Source organism: Chroicocephalus ridibundus, chromosome 23 (assembly GCF_963924245.1).
Source record: "Chroicocephalus ridibundus chromosome 23, bChrRid1.1, whole genome shotgun sequence".
Lineage (NCBI taxonomy): Eukaryota > Metazoa > Chordata > Aves > Charadriiformes > Laridae > Chroicocephalus > Chroicocephalus ridibundus.
The window spans coordinates 3,985,726-4,004,999 of NC_086306.1; the positions used below are offsets into that span (position 1 = coordinate 3,985,726).

General features: G+C 41.9%; 1 protein-coding gene across 1 annotated transcript; it reads right to left on the bottom strand.

Annotated features, from left to right (window-relative positions):
• Positions 1-830: 830 nt before the first annotated feature.
• ADAM28 (ADAM metallopeptidase domain 28) lies at positions 831-19,023 on the bottom strand. The gene is made up of 22 exons (XM_063358915.1): positions 18,929-19,023; positions 17,608-17,686; positions 15,808-15,884; positions 14,586-14,781; positions 14,037-14,099; positions 13,546-13,617; positions 12,763-12,932; positions 11,953-12,037; positions 10,602-10,732; positions 9,983-10,160; positions 9,379-9,468; positions 8,751-8,946; positions 7,962-8,064; positions 7,236-7,392; positions 6,504-6,584; positions 5,841-5,919; positions 4,835-4,925; positions 4,368-4,467; positions 4,041-4,106; positions 3,669-3,746; positions 3,019-3,081; positions 831-2,916 (listed from the first exon to the last, which is right to left on the bottom strand). Exons 1-22 carry the CDS (start codon positions 19,021-19,023, stop codon positions 2,884-2,886), a joined length of 2,283 nt encoding a protein of 760 aa, XP_063214985.1. The 3' UTR covers positions 831-2,883.
• Between the last annotated feature and the right edge of the window lie 251 nt (positions 19,024-19,274).

Below are 19,274 nucleotides of genomic sequence, written 5' to 3' on the forward strand. Positions count from 1 at the left end.
GTCCTGCAGGCTCTTGGCAATTGGAGTGCTGAAGATGGCTTCGGTTTTCTTGGGTTCCCTTCCCTCTTGCAGTGGAGGCTTTTTAACGGTAGATGTCACGTTTGCATAACGGAACAATAGGTTGTACCTACAGAGGAGCCCTTTTGTGCAAGGCCTGGCTTTGTGCAAGGCCTGGCTGGAACGCCAGAACGTGTGTTCTGTCGCAGGAGATACTATTGCCTGTCGTATGGATGCTGGAGCTGTGAAAAGCTGTAAATCATAAACTGCTATAGGTGTATGCTCTTATATATTTTCCTGCTGCTGAAGATGGGTGCTTGGTCTCACTACGCTCTGCTCAGGGTACAGACTTGGCTTACTGAAAGCGTTCAGGTGTTGAGGTTTGAGCCCGTACGGGTCAGACAGGGCTCTGGCATTCTGCAGGAGAAAGAAAGCGCAAGCTCCGTGTTTGGGAGTTGAGTCGTAGGTAATTAAGAAAAAGCAAGTCTCCAGCCTTTAGCTTGCTTCAAATCCCTATATCCTTGGAAAATTCTTGAGTGCTCACAAAGTGGAAAAGGTTGGAAACCATGAAGAAGTAGCTTTTAAGGTGGCAGAAAAACTGTGATGTAGTATCTTGTCAACCCTTATTATAAATTTAATTCAGCTTTGCTGGCTAACTTGGCATGATTTGCAATACCTGTGAATGATCTTTTTGGTCCAAATTGGGAATTTTAGGGATGTGGCAATATTACAAATGATCCCACTTTACACTATTGTCAAGCATTGATCTTTAAAAAAGAAAACAACTACCCCCGGTTTAGATAGAATACTTTTAATACAGAAATCTTTCTAAATACATTAATTACAGTTCATAAAAAATAAGTTCTGAATCTTTACACCACAGTCAGATAGATTAAAATTCATTTCTGACTCAAATAAAGAAGCAATTATCCAAAGTGCAAGAAAACTATCATCTTCCAATAAAAATCTATCCTAAAATAAAAAACAACTCACCTCACTCATCAAACTGAAGACTGTAATTTCATCACATCTGTGTTTTGCAGAGCATACAGTACTTGATTGGCAACCTCAAAGCAAGCCTAGCCCAAAAGAAGAAATTTGGGTTTCTTAGATGCATTTCTGTATCAGAGACGGTGGATCTGCGGCGTGCAGCTGCAGTAACAGTCACGGTAAACACCAGGGCTCTGCATTTGAAAAGTGAGTGTACAGTGATGTGCTCAGTGCCAGGACAAGATTACGCGGATCGGGATTTCAGCAGGTGTGAGCTGGTTTGCGAGCTCGAGTGGAAGGTTTTGGGCCCTCTGAGGATTGGGCTTTTTTAAAAGTCCTTATGGGCCCTGGTCAGAAGCAAGTACAGGTAAAGGTTCGTATGGACAATGCTGGCCCGAGGCCTCAGATCTTGTTCTGGTATTTGGCAGCCCTGTGGTCTTCTCCAGCAAAGCCGCTATGCCCAAGGGCTGGAAACTGCCTTCCTGAGCCATGGTGCAATCGCTTCGGATCTGTGTTCTGATGTTGATCTTGATCCAAACCCCAATCCAGTTTAAACTGGAACCTCTATAAAATCTTGAGTACTTTGGGTCCAGGGCAATTTTGTTTCTCTCTCTCTCTCTTTTTTTTTTTTTTTTTCTTTTCCTGGTAAAATTTTGGTTCCTTGAAAAACACTTCTGTGCACTTTAAGTTAAAAATACTGATGCCAACCGCATGAATCGCATCAGTGCCAAGGGTAACAATGGCATCAGTGCCAGCACCCTCACTGTATTATTAACGTCAATGCCAGCGGTACCATGCAGATAGATGCCAGCAGGCCCATAGTGTCAACAGTGCTGATGCCAACAGGCCAGAACGAATGAAGAACCCCTCAGTAATAAACCGGTGTGCAAAGCCTCACGCCGCGGTGCTGTCCCATAATAACAAACCCCTGTGCCCAGCCTAGTTCTCATTAGCAATTTTACAATAACACACCCCGGTGCAAGAGCAATTAAACGAAAACACCAAGGTGTGTATATCCTGGAAGGGAGAAATGCTTAGCTATTTTTGGAGCTGAGGGGCAAATGAAATAAAATGATTAAGGATTTTGTTGACTGCGCTTTTCTAAATGTGTCTGTCCAAGTGCAGTGGTGGCAGCTGGAGCGCTTTTTAAGCTGGCACAGCCTGAACTTTGGGCGCACTTGCAAGCAGCAAGTGGTTTGACTCCTGCGTGCTTTGCTTTTGAGCGTATCTCCAGCTCTACCGACTCAACAGAGGAATCTTGTTTAACAGGTAATCTAAGGATTAATGAGAGAACCGAATCCAGAAGGATCTTTCCAGAATCAATGCATTTCCAGTGTATAATCTTATTATTCCAAAGCTAGTTCAGGCCTTGAGGACGCAAACTTTTCTCCAAAGGGCAGAAAGGATTTTCCTTTTTCCTGAAGGAGAAGGTCTGGTCTGTTGCTGAAGAGAGGTCTAGCAAAGATCCGGAAACATAGCAAAAAGTTTACAATTTACAAATGTATAGTAGCCATACTTTCCCTGATCTGCTCGGGCCTGTACCCAGAAGAGTGGTGTAGGTGCAGGGCATCCCAGTGCAGCCACATCTTGCGGTGGTGGCCTAGGAGTTAGGATGTGTTAAGCAGCTTCCACAACTCACTCCCAGTCTACACCTCTGTGCAAGCAGTGATTCTGCTTCTTTTCCTTTTGGGCAGTAGCTTGATGTCATCACCAAAGAGTTCTTCGCTGTTTGAAAACTGAACTTTTTCTTTCAAAGCAGCTGTCAGTCGGTTGTTCTTTTATTAAAGAGAACAGGAAGACTATCTTGGTTGCCTTCGCCAAAAATGGAGGAATCAAGGGGCAAACAAATTGTCCCTGAAAATTTCAGATATCTCGATCAGCCCTACTGCAGAAGCTTCATACTCTGGGATTAATCAGAGGTTTTAAAGCCTACATGAAAAAGAGAGAGTTAAACGAATCACAGTGTGCCCGGTGCAGTTTCAACGAATTGCATCCCGAAGGAATTGCTATTCACATTTGAACTTGGGTTACCTTTGGTGGAGGTGGAGGTTTGCCTTTGGGAACTGGGAGATGAGCAGGTTTTCTCTCTGGTGCCTGTAACAAAAATGTAGTTTAACTGTCATTAGGCTTTCCTGCCCGAGCAGCTGCAGAGCCTCTGCAGACCTCAGCTGCTGCCGCTGTTATCTCGTGTATTTACTACAGCGTTTTCCTAGCGGAAAAGCTAGGGGTGAATTAGATTAATCTGTCCACATACAAGGCAGCATAATAATACACATCCACAAGGGGTATAGATCTCCTGTTTCAGAAGAGCACTGGGCTATTCTCAATGTTTAAATTCATCTGTATTGAGTATCCATGCTCAAATAGACTGTTGAGGAAGCTAAAGCTGGTCATGTATTCAAGGCGCGTGTGAGGAAAGCATCTCTAAAGACAGTGGAATTTAACTGTGTTTTTATTATTAAGCTGCTATGTGGAGTTTTTTAATTTTTTTTTTTTTATTTAATCCCTATCCATCATTCTTTAGGCAGGCAGTACCATGCAATTATGTTGCTAGTGTGAAGATGGTTTCTACATCCTTGGATCAGGTGGGCAGGGGGCTCAGGTGCTGAGGTGGTAGATATTTTCTGATAGTCACTTGCAGTGCAGATGAAAGACGTGAAAAGTTGCAGGGTTATACTTACAAAAATCGCTTCTGTGTGAGAAGATGTTGGTTTGGTAGAAGGAACAGGAGGTGGGGGACCTTTAGGCCTTATGGCAGGCTGTAAAAGAAGAGAATATAAACCATATTGACTCTATATACAGATTGCGTATGTGTGCATCCACATCTTCCCATGGGAATGTGCAGGCTTGTGTTCTATGTGAAAAGTGCTTTAATAAGGGTAAAAGGATGCATTCTTTTCAGAAGTAGGGATGCTTTATGCTATCTGGCCCTGAGAGAACATGCAGTGATTTCCCCAGCCGTTGGGATCAGATTGTCATTGCAGGTCTCCACCATGGCGTGAACTGTTTGTGCTGTCTTCCCCAAAGCAAAGGAATTCTCTAGAAATACTTACACTTTGGCGCTGTGGTTTGTTCTCCTGCGGTGGAGGTACAGGAAGGAGAAGTTTCTTATCGTTCATCTGAAAACAGGGAGCAGTTAAACTGGATGGAGCCCTTACGTGGTGCGCCTTTACTGCAGACGTTACTCAGGGACTTAGTGCCATGTGCTTTCCCCACTCCCTCCCCATGCTGGGATTCACAGCACCGTCCTCTCAGCCTGACAAGTGTTTTGAAGCCCTTGTGGAAGTGCAGCACACTTTGGCTGATGAGTTTTGCTGTTTCAGCCCCTCGGTTATGGTCCCAGGGAGACTACAGCCGACCCAGCACCTCCCCGCTCTTACCTTCTGGGCAGGTACAGCCAGGACAGGGTGTTCTCTGCATCTTTGTTCTTGATCCACAAAGACTTGGTTTGTGGCTCCAGGTCCCCTTCTGGTCTGGCAGCTAGGCAAATATTACATATGACTGTAAATCTTACCCTGACTGAAGTAAAAATACCTGCTGAATTTGAATGCCTGCCGTACTCCTATTGGTGTGTTATACAGCCAAGTCCTCTCTTTATTTCTTCGTCTCTCCCTCTTATTTTAATTATTTAGGATTAATCTTGAGAGGGACAGTTTCAAGTCTTCAGTTCTCTCCCAACTATGGGATTTCTGAAACAGCTCAACAAAGGTCATGGACCAACTTCCTTGGCTTTCCAGTGTCTAATTCCCTCCACCCCCATTGAAAACCCCAGCTTAAAACCTATCTGGAAATTGCATGGCTTTAGGGTCTTTTTTTTTTTTTCCCTCATTGGGGGTAAGCATTTTACCTTTTCTTGAATACTTGGAAGCGGATAAGTAACACTGCTGTAGTTGCTGTGACAGCGAGGACAATCAGCACACCAGCAACAATAGCGAAGGCTGTCAGGGAGAGAGAACACAAGTTGCTATTTCCTAAAAGATCCACTATTACTAAGCAGTTTCCCATCATGACCATTGGCAAAGTAATTTTTCTTTTTACAAGGTCTAGACCCACTATTGCTCGAGCTTATGGCTGCTTCTCCTCCCACACGTGACGATGGAAAGGAATGTATTCCTGCCATTTTTGCCATATTTGAAAATGGTGGTTATTGCCTGAGCCGGCCTTGGGTTAAACAAACCTAGCCCTTTCTGTCCGTCCTCAAAGATTGCTTCATTGTCATTCCTCTCCTCTTTCTCAAAGGGTGTTACCCAAACCTGGGTGCAGGCCTTTGGCGTTGTATACAAATAAGGCTTCACGATTTTCCTTCAACAAAGCTATTCTAAAGCCTCAACCAAGCCATGATGTTGAGAGCTGATGGTGCTCTAGTGAGTGTCGAGAGAGGACAAAAATATTTTCATAAGAAAAACTTAATTACTTTTTTCCCCCAGACACATGGAAATGTTTATGCAAAGTATTTTCCCTCAGAGGCAGATCAGTTAAAGGCCAGCTCCATGCAGATGATAAAGAAATGAACTTGCCCGCCTCCCTCGCAGCAAAACCTCTGGGAGCTTGCCTCCACTCAAATTTAAGCGAGCTGTTATGGTGTGCCTGTTATCTCAGGGTGGAGAAAGGAAAAGCCTGCTACTCTAAATAATCTCCTGGGTGTAACACTTCTGTCAGGTTAGAAAGAAAAATGACTTGCTCCAGTCACTCATATGAGCTGCAGATGAGCAGAAATCAGAGACCTGGATATGCAATATTTGCAAAGAAACAGCGTGGCACCCAGTGCAAGCTAGGGCTGTTCCACTGGAGTTAAAGTAGCTCGTTTCAGCCAGCAGATGACAGTACCCAGTGTGTGGCCATGCAGCACTTACTGGTCACTGCCGAGGAGCTGTCGCAGGTTGGTGGTGCCCATCCTTCTTCACACTGGCATTGCAACTCGTGGTCGCACACCTAGGGAAGCACAAAGCCAGGAATATCTTCAGGTTGGAAGTACGAGTGAAGCTGTGGTCTCATAAAGTGTCAGTGGCTCTGGATCAGGGTCCTGCTAAGCTTATTGCAGCTGGGTCTGGAAATCTCCTCTCGTTTTACTTGGACTAAAATTTAGCACAGAGAGTAGCAGTTTTGCACAGGAGAGGACAGGCCTGACTGTCTGCTATCATGTGCCTTTGGCAGGTGTTTCTGCAGCAAAAGCTCCAGTAGAAGGCACAAAGCAGCAGAGTTCATCTTTACATCTGTACGTCTCTGAGTGCTCAAATAAGAGCATCCCCAAACAGAAGATTGCCTGAAAGAGAACAGCTATGATACCATGGCTCAGAGGCAGGGCCAGACACAGAATCTGTCTTATGATCGTGGCAAAAATACCGATACTGATCAGGTTAGATTTGCGTTCATAAAAATATAGGAAGCTTCTGACTCCACAACTTAAGTCCAAGTGACTTAAATACTGTCATCAATAAGGACTGTAGCTGATGTGCAAAATTTTCTTGGCTTTTAAATTTTTTTAAAGTTAATAGCATCAAATGCTCATATCTTACAGCATGTCCAGTACACTTGGCAGAACAGTTGGTTGATCTAAAGACATCTTCGGCATAGACACATTCTCCTTTGCTGCACACCTGAAATGTACAGGGCAAATGTTAACGAAGTGATTTATAGCTTTCAGAACATGCAAAGCTTGCACATTATTGTGTAGAGTGGTGAAGAGCAAGAGGAGGCATAGAAACAGGTCTGCAGATCACTTGAACCTACATTAGGAGCTTGATATGTGGATATAATTTTCCATTTGACCTTTGGGTATTTTATAGCAAAGGGGGGTGACAAAGATGTACAGACATCACTGTTTCCAACCCTCTTCCATCCTTCATCCTCCCCCCCCAGTCCCCCAAGTAGAAATATATCGCAAAGAAACTGGAAATAGCACTCAGTGATGCCTAGCACATCTGTTATGTAAATAATTAAAAATAGTAATATATGTATGATCTTTTAAACCTTCATACAAAGGTCTGTTTCTACTTGTATTTGGGTTGGTAAAAAATACCAAGGCAGCAGTCAAGCGTAAGGCGTCGGAATGGCAGCAGTTCCTCTTTGCTTTGCGACTGATTTGTGACAGATGTAAGGCAGAAAGTATGGCAAATCAGACCAGCAGAAGTTTAGTGTCCACTTCAGTCTTCCCTTTTTAAAATCTTTCTTCTCTGATAAAAGACCTAACGATATAAGCAAGACTGAAAGAGGGGGAAAAATAAGGAGAAAAGCCATTTTCTACTAACCATTCCATTCCCACACTTCGTTCCATCGCGAATCATCCCTGTGTCTTCTCCTCCATTTCCAGGAAAACTTGCTTTGCAGGACTCGAAAGTCACCAGGTTCCCGTCCCGAGGCATCTCATTCCCCCCAGTACAGAACAACTTTCCGCACATTACATCTCTGGAAAGAGAACAAGAGCTGCTAGAACAAGGACATGGCACAACAGAACTATCTGAGCTGGTCTCTCCTCCAGCCTGAATTTGTTGTGTCCCTGCAGGAACCGAAAAAAAAAAAAAAGTAAAAATAGTTGCAGAAAGGACTTCAGTTTTGTGGTGTTTTCAGGTCTGTTTGTGACTAGAAGGTGGTGACTTCTTAATTCCTCGTGGGCTTATTTGCAGAAATGAGTGTTTAACTGACCTGTCCTCAACTTCTGAGGTTCACCTGAGGTCCATCTTCCCTATCCAAAAATCCTCTCCCCGTGCTTACCTGCGCCCACATGCACACGCAGGCAGTCACCCTCGCAAGGAGGCTCACACCTCTCTATGTACACACTTGCTCTTTCTCAGACTGATCCCAAGATTTGAAACCAGTTTTCTTAGCGTTGTCTTTACCACAGTATTGAAACTGAACAAGAGACACATGGACATATATGCCATCTAAAATAGCACACTCGTTGCTTCTGTCTCTTAATTCGAATAGGAGTGGTCTCTCTTCCCAAATCCCAGCAAATTCTGTAATACAGTGCTTACTTTTTTTTACACGGGACGTGACTACCTTTTTCTTTTCGGCAGTATGCATAATATAACCCTTTCGTGTTCATCTGGTAACAGGAAGCTGCAGCTTCAGTAGCCTCTGTGAAAGAGGAGAATGCAATGGCATTACTTTAAATTCTCTGCGCATGAAAAATAATAATATTCAATTTCTTTTCCCTGTTTAAGAAATGGCCTTTCCCAGTGAAGTTGCCCATGGGCCTAAATGACTCTGGTACTTCATGCATTAATTCTGTAATGTCATTTGTTATTGTGTACACACAGCAGGACCCATCCTGTGCGTTCTCTCTCTGTCCAGTACAAACCTACAGCCCTGGTGTAGGAGAGGGGACACAGTCAGAACTGGAGATGGTTTAGGACTGGGGAGAGTGTAAGCCATCTTCAGAAACATAAAGGCATGCTAAATTTGGACATCTAAATACAGACGTTTCCTCTTCCTATCAAGCAAAGAATACTCGCTCAGCTCCATTCCAAAGTTATCTTAAAAGCATTGTGCAAAAGAGGAATACGCGGACCACTTCCCATTTCTCTAGAAATACATTGCATTGTATGGTCTGGGCTTCAGCTCGTGTGATGATAATCTCTTACAGTGTAAATATAAAAATAATAATAATATAGTGTATACTACAAACTAGAACTCATTTATATAGATGTACTGTTCCTGATTTACAAAAGGATGACTTGATGATGTGCTAGTAGACAAAGCCTACCACTGTCTCTCTCCTTAGACCTAGGCAACCTTATTTTTCAATGCCAGCTGGTACTCACGTGGTCCGAAAGCAGCTTTGCACTGGTCTTCTCGAGTGGGACAGTCTCCCATGTAGCAATAGCCTTTGCCGTAGTTGCAGGAATGTCCGTTCACACGGAATCGGTCCTCTGGGCAATTTGCAGAAAAGCCGGTGCACATCTCGGCCAGGTCACAGTCATGCCTGACTGCTCGGCACACAGCTCCTGGCTTTTTATACTGAAGGAAGAGAAAGCAGTACCATGCGTAACACGGTGCTCTTCCTTGCCATTTAAAAATCACAGCGAACTAGAGGGATAAAATTAGGGGAGACAAATCCCATCCTCACTGTACAAGTTGCATGAGGGGCCAGATCCGTATCTAATTTAAAGTTGGTTTTGTCAATTGACAAGATTTTTGCCTGGTTGTCCTCAGCTTTTCTTTCCAGGAGAAAGTGGGTAATCAAAATGCTCATTTCTCCAGGATGTTGAAAGATTTAAGTCAATTGATAGTTTTGGTGTAGTATGGGATGGACAAAGTGCGCTTGTCATTACAGTGCTATGTCAGGAATTACAAAGAGGGTCGGTTCTTTTGAAAGGTGTATTTCTGCTTTATCACGGGGGGGAAAAAAACCCAAACCCTAGAAAATATAGAGATTAAAAGGTGTCTTACTTGGCAGTTTTCACAGCACTCTCCTTGTGCACATATGGAACCTGCTGTCAGTTTGCACGTCTCGGGGTCGCAGCACTCATTTGTGCACTCCTGTGAGAGAATCGGCAGTCAGAGCTCTGGTCCCCTGCTTCAGGGCTCGCTCCCTCTGTTCTGGGTTCTCAACGAGCCACCCTGTACTTGGTTATTGAGGGAGGGAGGGAGGGATGTGAACCCTGGACCTGCGCTTTGCTTTTCTGAACAGCATTTTCACTAGAAGCTACGCCAGCCATTGGGAGTGAGCAGATAAAGAATACAAAGTGTGTTTGATTATGAAAGTGCTGATGGAAGTCGAGCAGGGAACTTGCTTACTTCTGATGAGATGGTTTCGTATGTGTGGTTTTCCCCATTCTCAGTTCCTCTCTGAACACAGCAGGACAAACCATGTAGGCATCTTTCTCACCATTTGGCGTGCACTTTATAGGGGGGGCTACATTGCAGATCGGCAATTTGATGACCGCAGTTTCTACAGAAATATTTCAGCCAGCTTTGAACGGGCTACCTCAGGAACTAACAGAAACCTCTTTGCCTCTTCCAAGTATTATTTTATTCCCGGTTATGCAGATACCTCAGGAGTACCACAGTCGCATTCCTCTCCTTTTTCCACAAAGCCATTTCCGCAGGACGGAGGTGCTATGATGCTGCTTTTATCTGGGATGTTCGTTAGGCATTTTGGCATGTCACTCAGCATGTATTTCTCAAAACTTTGGAGGCTGCAAGAGCTGAATTTCTTGGGGATGATAGAACTATATTGAGAAAGCAGGAGAATTTACATTAGGATTGGCATAGGTAGGGAAAAGTAATACCCTTTACAAAAGAAATGAAACAAGTGACCGTGCCCCTAAACTATTGGGTGCAACCATTTTTCCATATACATATGTTGTCATTGTAAGGAAGAAATGACTGGTGGTTTAATGAGAAGGCCCCCACCCCACGCAAAGCCAATGCTGTCCAAAAGGGACTAGAGTCTGGTTTGGTTTGGGTTTTTTTGCGGTGGTGTATCCATCTCAGCATACATTAGAAGGACATGGAATTTCCTAATTTTACTCTTCTTGTATAATTTGAATGGAATAATCCCAGGGGGCAAAAATAATTGCTACTCCATTTTGGGAACTGGCAGCTTATCCAAAGCCCATCTTGAACCACCCCGTACATTAATGCCTTTGCCTTTTTGTCCAAACTCCTACCTGACAGTATCTGTCATGATACAAACTTTATCGTGACACGTGCAGGCTCTGGTGTCGTGACTCATGCCAAGGTTGTGTCCCATCTCATGTGCCATGGTAGCTCCAACTGCAATTTCATTTCTGTTATGATCCTGTAGAGATAAGAGCAAGCTATTATTTCTATGAGTATTTTAGGAACAAGCAGGAACACCAGAGAAGCCAAGCGGCTAAGAAATAGGACAATTTTTCTTGAAGTGGAATTATCTTCAGTGCTATATTGATATATTGTTCAATCCGTATATGCATCTATTCTACAGTTTATGCTGGATTATATTGCAATAGCAATGAGATGATCCCATTAAGGAACATGAATAAATAGGTTTTTAAATAAACATGAGGAAGTTAGGCTGCCAAATAACAACGGAGTGTTAAGGGGAACTGAACATCTGAGACTCTCAATGCTCTCTCTGGGTAGCTGTCTCTGTGCTTAGGGTAATTAGGCGGGTGTGATATAATTATTACTCATTACATCAAGGTAGCTGTTGTGTACGGCGTTGTGTGTGCACAGAAAGACGGTTGCTGCGCTCCATCTTGGCTCTTAGCTCAGTGTTTTGTGCTGTTGGTGGGAGGGAGGAAAGGAAAAGTCCTGCTCTTTTGGGTGAAATCCAGATGTATAAACAGCTGGTGGTAGTAGAAACACAGAGAGCACGAGACACAGCATACTGGTCGTACTCTTCCAGCATGGCATCGCAAATCATGCTGCTACAGAATGCATCCCCCTGCCCTAAAAAGTATTCTGGGTTTCCAGTCATGCTCGGATTTCCTTATGGTGTGGGAAAGCCAGATTTTTGTGTGGGTTGTTCCTCTTACCAACCTGGCCTCTGAAGCTGGGTGCAACAGTTGAGTTCCAGGTGTTGTTGGTAAAGTTTAGGATCTGTCTTCCTCTTTAGGCTGAAGTTTAAGTACAGTAGTTTAGGCAGCTGTAATTAAGTGGCCAAACTGATGATTTGCATTGTGACAGTCAGAACCAATTCCCCGTTCAAAACAGGGAACCTTAAGGTAGAGGCACAAAATTACTTATTTCCCTCCTTTGACTCTGTTGGAGCCTAGTACTCCAAAAACAGGTGTCGGTTTGATGTTGGCATTTAGATAACACATATACCATGCTTTGTGTGTGCTTTCTTTACTCTCTGCACTTCATTTAAAATAAAATCTCTGACTGTCAATTTCTACAGTCTAATAAAATAATGATATGAACCAGACAGAACTGAAAGCGTCGTACACCGAATAGTTTTCACAGAAGTTCTTTGCTGGTTGAGTAAAAAACATAGAAAAGGCTTTGAGACATAAAATAAACAAAAATAAATCAGACCTGAATAATACCTGCAGAATATATATCACTGCATATGGATTTTAGAAAGGCTAATCCGACTGTTGTCCCCTCAAAGTCATAGCCTCTGTGGGGAAGAAGAAAGGCAGAGTGAAATGCGATGAAGTGACCAGGAACCAAATCTGAAATCAAGTCTACCTTATTAACCAGGCTTTAAGCATATGCTCGTTTCCAGCTCCCTGATTTAATACAGTATTTGAGGATGTACTTAAGACCACTGCAAATCAGAAAACAATTGAATACACTTTTCATTTTAAACTTTTACTTAAATTACGTTGCGGTTCATCAGGCTCAAAGCATCTCTCTGAGTGTAAAGAGCTTGATGAAGTGCTCTAAATGTAGCAAAGTGCTTGGATGAATCAGGGCCATTGAACGGGAGCCAGAAGAGCGAAGGGAGCGCTGGTTTAGTTTGGCAACGTGCATTTCCCAGCCGTTAAACTTCATGTCATGGCTCCTTAGGCTGTTAGACTGCACGGCCGTCTTCGGGACACTCCACTGTTCTGTGACAGTTGAAGAGAAGGAAAAGGAGAGAGGAAAAAGAAAAGGAGAGACTGAGATGTAACAAAACTTTACATTGCCTTTTTCTGCAGGGATTCAGATAGAAAGATTAGATACTAGCAAGGAAAGGGAGCCTACATTTGTCTGTTTGTCCTAGAATTAGTACAATCTTGTATTGGAAAGCATGAAATCCTGCTCGATATAGATGTTTCTGATGGCTTGGTCACCAATTTTTAAAGAGCAAATTCCTTTAGCATACTTGGGAGTGCAAATAGGAAGCAGAGCGATACACACGTGAGTAGCTGAGCATTGTCATTTTTTTTCCTCGTTAATAAATCTGATCGGCGCCACTTTGAGAAACTGTCCAGGGTGAATCCTGCAGCACGACTCAGGAGGCATTTGTCGCCATCTGTCCAAATTTCGAGGCCAATTAAAGCCACGTAGATATTTATGGCCTTATAAACCTGCAGCAGAAAAACAGTGGTGCTGTAAAAATGAAGTAGGTTATGAAGACTTCCGAAACAAACGCTTATCCTGGTAGTTGGTTCACTTTCGTCGCTTGCAATATATCTTTCACTCCAGACCTGATTTAAGCTTTTCAGGACTTTGAAGTTGCAACAAGAAATTACAAAGAAAAACAAAACGTGAAATCTTATTTTTCCCCACCAACTATAAAAATGTTTTCTGAATACTTGAAAATTCTTAAAATTCTTTAAAATACTTGAAAATTCAAGGAATATTTTGGAAGAAATTTGACTTGCAGAAGAAAACAAGAATCAAAAATGAGTTCATTCTTTTTGAAGGATTTCAATCATTCACTAAAAGCTGTTAAGAAAATATGGTATAACGCTTTCTTTAACAATAATTCCTTTATAGAAATCTCATACCTGAGGACAAAGAACAAGATAATATAGAAAGATGTGTTAAGTTTGTATCATAAATTACAATGAGGTTCAGTTTTCATTCTTTCCTACATGCAATAATGAAAATTCATTATAAAAATGATAAATAATTCACTTTCTAATTAAATTCTAATAGAATTCTAATTCAGTTTCACTTTGCTGTATTTCCTCTTACCGTGTTGATGTAATTGACTATTCCAAATATCCTTTCTCTTACAGTTTTAACATCTTCCTCATACTTCTTATACTAAAAAAGTAAATACAGTATGTTAGGAAAAGGAGAGGAAAAAAGTGATTTATCAGTTAAGAAACGTCCCTCAGAATATTGCATCGCAAACCACACCACGCCTGGTCTGCATACTATCTTTTCAATGTACTATTTTATCGGACAACGTATTTCAAGATCAGGCCCTTTTAAAACGTGTATCTATGTGTAGGGTGCAGAAGAGAACAGGCACTGCAGGGCGTTTTCTGCATTTTCATTCTCTCCAGGTGGGATTTTCAAAATCAATGGCCATTAGGAAATCCTATTCCTAGCCAAAGTCTGGTAAAACACAGTGCAGCACTGTAATTTTGGTAGGAGCCCAGGGGTACGAGTAGTACCTACTTTGGAAAGCTCACCTCAAGCTGGTCAAATGAAAAAAAAAAAATCATTTCAGTACTCACCAAAGTATTGTCTGCAACTATGTAAACTTCCAGATACTTTTTTGCTTTCAGGTATGCTTTCATCTAAAGAAAAAATACATTTAAATGACTTTTAAAGCCTGCGTCCGTCCCAACCTTTGCAATTTCAAACCCTTGTATTAGTTATGAGGGTATTTCTTTAGCCAAGTCTTTTAGAATGGGACTGCCTGGTTTAAATGATGAAAGATAGGCTAGGTATTAAAATGATTATTAGAATGATGAAAGGTAGACTCAATATTAAGAAGTATTTAGATGTTTAAAGATGCCCATGGGCACCTATTAGTACATGCAGGAGGGCTTAACTCAGGTGATGACTCTGAAATCTCAGATCTGTGAGATTTTGCGCTGGTTTTTAAGATCTGACTATGCTTTACTGTTTGCGATCGCTTCTTTTCTGGAGGTGCCACCAGACAAAGCGGGTGGAGGTGCCACCAGACAAAGCGGGACTTGTGCTACTCGCAGAGCTCTCCTACAGCCGCGATTTCTTTTCTGACATTTACTCACTGGACTGTTGCTTAAGTAGGTACTTACTTCTGGATTGTTGCTGGATTTGAAGTAGTCACTGATGGGGTCATTTGAATCTGCTTCCCAGGTATTATTGATTAGCCCACAGGTTTTTATGGACTCTTGTTCGAGGTCCTCATACTTATAGACTGCATGTTCCTCTCTGTCTGAAGTTCCCAAGGGCTCAATAAGGTACTTCTGGCCACGGGTCTCAAAATAGCCACTAAGAAAATGAGTTAGACTGTGATCTTTTGAATCTGCAGGACTGAGTCAAGATAGCAACGTTATCCCTAAGAGCGTTTAGCCTGAGCGTACGGACCATCGCATGCACTGACGCAATGGAAGAGTTTGGCAGCATGCAGGCAGAGTGTACAATAATTTAAAAGTAGAAATCATTTAGAAGATTTGGCTGGTCAGTGAAGTCTATGAGTAGGAGACTGTCAGTCAAAAAGAAACTGGTTAAGGAATGAATTAAACTTTAGGGTTTTGTGCTAATAGAGGTGATTGAAAAGTGAATTTCAGTTCAGTGGGGAATTCAAAGATATGTTTTCATCTTTAATTGAGAAGAAAAGCTGAAATATCGAAAGGAATTAAGAGCTTTGAATAATTCTGAGCAGCAAATGTCAAAATAAGCATTCTGTGTTAATGTGTAAACTCAACAAGGTATGCAAGAAGTGTTCCCAAAGGAAGTCTGGGTTTTGCAAAACCCTGCTAAACACTGGGAAAATGTTATCTTGCGGCTTCTCAGACTCCTCAGCTATCCTCTTCCCTTTTTATGGTATACCACTGTGTCTTAGGTGATTAGAAATGAACAGCTTCTGTTAACTGAGCTTTTCATGCAAAAGCTTGAACTTCCTGACCCTGTAGCTGCTGTAGCGCTGAAAATAACGTAGCCTTCTCTTAAGCGTCACTGGAGCTTCCTACAGCTGAGAAGCATCAGCCCTAAAGGTTTACTGTAAGCACCACCAAATTCTATGATTTATGACTGGATTTAATATGGAATTAGTCATATAAATTTATTGATGTAGATGTTTCTTTAGCTTCCACTTTATAAACTCTGAAACTGAAGTAGAAAGGTAGCTTTTTATTCCTCCCTTCTTTTCCTTTTTTTTGGTAAACTAGTTTTCTTGTAAGCCTGAATAAAAGATAACGCCAATTCTTTACATCCTGATTATTTTTATATTGGAAAATTTATAGAGCATGCGTATTCTGCCATTGGTACCCTTTGGGAAGAAAACTTCCATCTTACCTCAGACCTTTGCACGCACTGATGCTTGCTATGGAACCAGCATCATTCTGAATGTAACCTTCATAATAACAGTGATCCTGGTTAGAAAGAAAAAATACAGTGTCAAATCGGGCCATGCCTCATTGACTGCCATGAGTTGGCTTAGATAGAGTGATTTCAGAAGACAAACTACACTAGCTACAACCTACAACTACACTGTCTGAGGAAATCTCCCGTTAGAGGAGATTCTTAAAATGAAAAAAGCTGGTGACCGTTTCCATGGTTGCTACGGTACCGTTATTGGTACCCTTCTACACAGAGTGACCCAGATTTTGACAAATCTGGCCATGGCGGGCTCTGGTCAATACACAACGGTACATGGAAATGAGAATACGCATACTCACTGCGCAAAATTAAGCATATTCTGGTGTGCTCTGCTGAATTGAGGTCCATACCAAATGATTTTATTGTGGCCAAATTTCAAGGAAACACCCTTTAATATTAACCCAACAATTAAATGCATTAACTTCAATTAGATTAAAATGCATGTATTATGTTAAGACATATGATTAGAGGACAAATTTTAATGACTTAATCGACTTGAGGATCTAAGGTCTAATGAACGCTTTTGTGTTCAAAGAGACTTCAAAGTCACTTGAGTTATTGTGGAAAATGTTAGCTATAGCATTTTCCTTAATAGGTGTCTTAAGAGAGACCTATAACAGCATCAACCTTTTGTTTTCTCAGGGATGTTTGTTGCACTTTAGCATGTATTTGTTTTCCTTCCATCAGAAGGTGCCAACTTTCTACAGTGAAAAAGACATCAAGAAAGTGAAAATTACTAGAGAAAGAAGTGGAGAATTATTTTGCGTCTTTTGAGGATACAAGAGAAACAGCTCCTGAGATTGTGATAAAGTATCCACAATGTTAGGGATTTCTAATTCAGCAAGCCGCATAGGTAGACGTGTGAGATTGTCTTTACCCAGGCGTAGGTGCTATTTGTTTTTCACAGCATCCATCCAGGGAGTGAAAGTAACTGGAGCAATCAGAAATAGCATCTTTTTTCCACCAAAAAAAACCACCCAAAAGAATTCTTTATGCCCATCTACTTCACTCAAGATCCTCCTGTTCCTGCTAAGCACTCCATGGCAAAGAATATTAGGCTTTGTATTCCAAATTACAGGTGTTAAAACACATAGCATGACATTGGACAAAAAGCTTCAGGTGAGAGCTTTGTTGAAGATAAGACCCATGAGTGCACAGTTAATTAAAAAATAAATTTAGTGACTTCCTTTGTGTCTGGATCTGAATAACTGATTTGTCATGGCTCGGAGAAACCACCTGGGGTAACCTGCAGCGCATTTGCTGTGAGCGTGGGTGGTAACGTGAGCCAGTGAGGAAATGTGTCTTTATCTGAATCTATGATCTCACTGAGATTAGGGCGTAAAAGCCAATCATCAAGTTGCCCAGAATGAGCAAAGTCGGGAGGGCAAAGTCAGGAGGTAACAGTAGTGGAATGGCCTTGGCTCCACTCCCTTTCCTGACAAAAGACAGAAAGTCGGCTCAGACAATGTGTTTGTCCGTGAAAAGCGCTTGGTTTTTTAATGGGCAAACTGTCTGATTCTCAACAGGTGTAAATCAGTGTAGCTCTGCCCAGGTCACAGGTCGCATCTTCCCCATCCCTTCAGAGGCTTAGATGCTTAGAACCCAGATTTAAAATCTTTTCTTTCTATCTCATATGTGCTATTATCTCATGGACCCATGAATCTCTTACAGACCTCTTCAAGACTGCAAGTATAAGGAAATCTTTTTTTTTATTACCTTGATTTGAGGACTTGTTGTTATTTGTCGACCGTCATCAGAATAGACTGTTTCGGTATAGTCTCTAGCTAATAGGTGCCTGGAAAGAGTCAAGTACAATTATTATTGAAAATAAATTGTAGTCATCCAGAAATGAGGCAATTGTGTAACACGCAAAGTATGTGGGGAATTCAAATGATTACTCAGGTTACCACCAGTATTGAAAAACTAGGGAAGCAAAGCTACGGGGTGGGGAATTCTGCCTGCTCGTAATCCTTACTCAAACAAAGGGACATTTCTAAACTAAGAAAGCAATTAAACTCTACTTATTTCATTGGTATAAACTAATCTCCTAGCAGATCTGAAAGCAAATCTATAATTACATATGCATAAATATTACATATTGATCCTTTTTTGGCCTCCAATTTGTGTAGACATTTCCACCGCTCCACAGGGCGTGTGAAATGGCACCGTTCTGTTCGCTTCCCAGTTCACCCCCGCTGATTATAAGCAGCAAAGCTCTAGGTTAGTGGGAAAGCTGCCCCATGTGTTTCACAGGTGCCCGTGCAGCCGTGTGTGTGTACGTGTGCGCCCACTAAGAGAGCCTGTGCGGAGATTACACTAACATATTTGTCCAAATTTTGCTCACAGTTTTTTTTTTTTTATAACTGTCCTAGCACAAGTTCTCATCTCTGCAATCGTTCTATCTGAACTTGATTTTTCTTTTCTGTCTAAATAAAACTCCATTTTTGTACATATATTTGTACATGAACTTTCAAAGAAGGACATCATGACTATGGAATAAATTACTGCATTTCTGCCACCGGTGGGAAAGGTGCCTTTGGGTTCTTGTTAATAGACATTCGTGCCTTGCTCTGGAAGGCCAGATCCTGCGAGGCTCTGTGCACCCAGGCGCCCAGGCAGCAGAGCGCTAAGCAGGTGCTTAAATTTAAGCCAGGGCTGTAGTCTTACTACAGCCAGCAGCAAAGCAAGTCTACATTCACATCTGTTTGGGCAACTACCCCGAACTGCCACAATCCCATTTCTTTTTAAAGAGTGGGATTTAGTATAATATAATTTCCCACACCCCCCTTCCAAATATTTAGATTAGATTAAACCAGGGCAAACAGTTAATTATAGTCTATATTTAACATGACCTGACGATAGGGCTATTGTATTTACACAGCCATTAGAAAAGTACCCATTAAAGCAGACTTGTTTGATCCTATGTTAAATATTATGGTGGAGCCAGCAAGTAGAAAGTCACAACTGTGCTTTATTTGTGTCGCTCTGTACCGTTCTGGACTTTTCTTTGTGGGCTTTGTTCTGTACCAAACCCTACTGCTCCTCTATACCCTCTGGGTGGCCGGTTTGAATGCTGTTAATCTCTTCAGCCGGGGAGGCAAGCTGTCCTCGCTTTCCATTTCCATAAAGCATTTTGTTAATGACAGTATATCTTAGAAGTCCAACAGCCGTAGTGTTAAGGTAGGGAGTGTTGGAAGCCAAATTACTGAGGATTATCACATTTCTTATTACTGTTTTCTATTTTTGGCCAAGACAGCCCATTTAATGGATATTTCTCTTGTTCATCTCTGTAGTTTCTACCAGCATATAAGAAATAAACATAACCCTTAGACTATCCATGGCTACAGAAAATGTGTGAAATAATACGAAAACATTGAGCATTC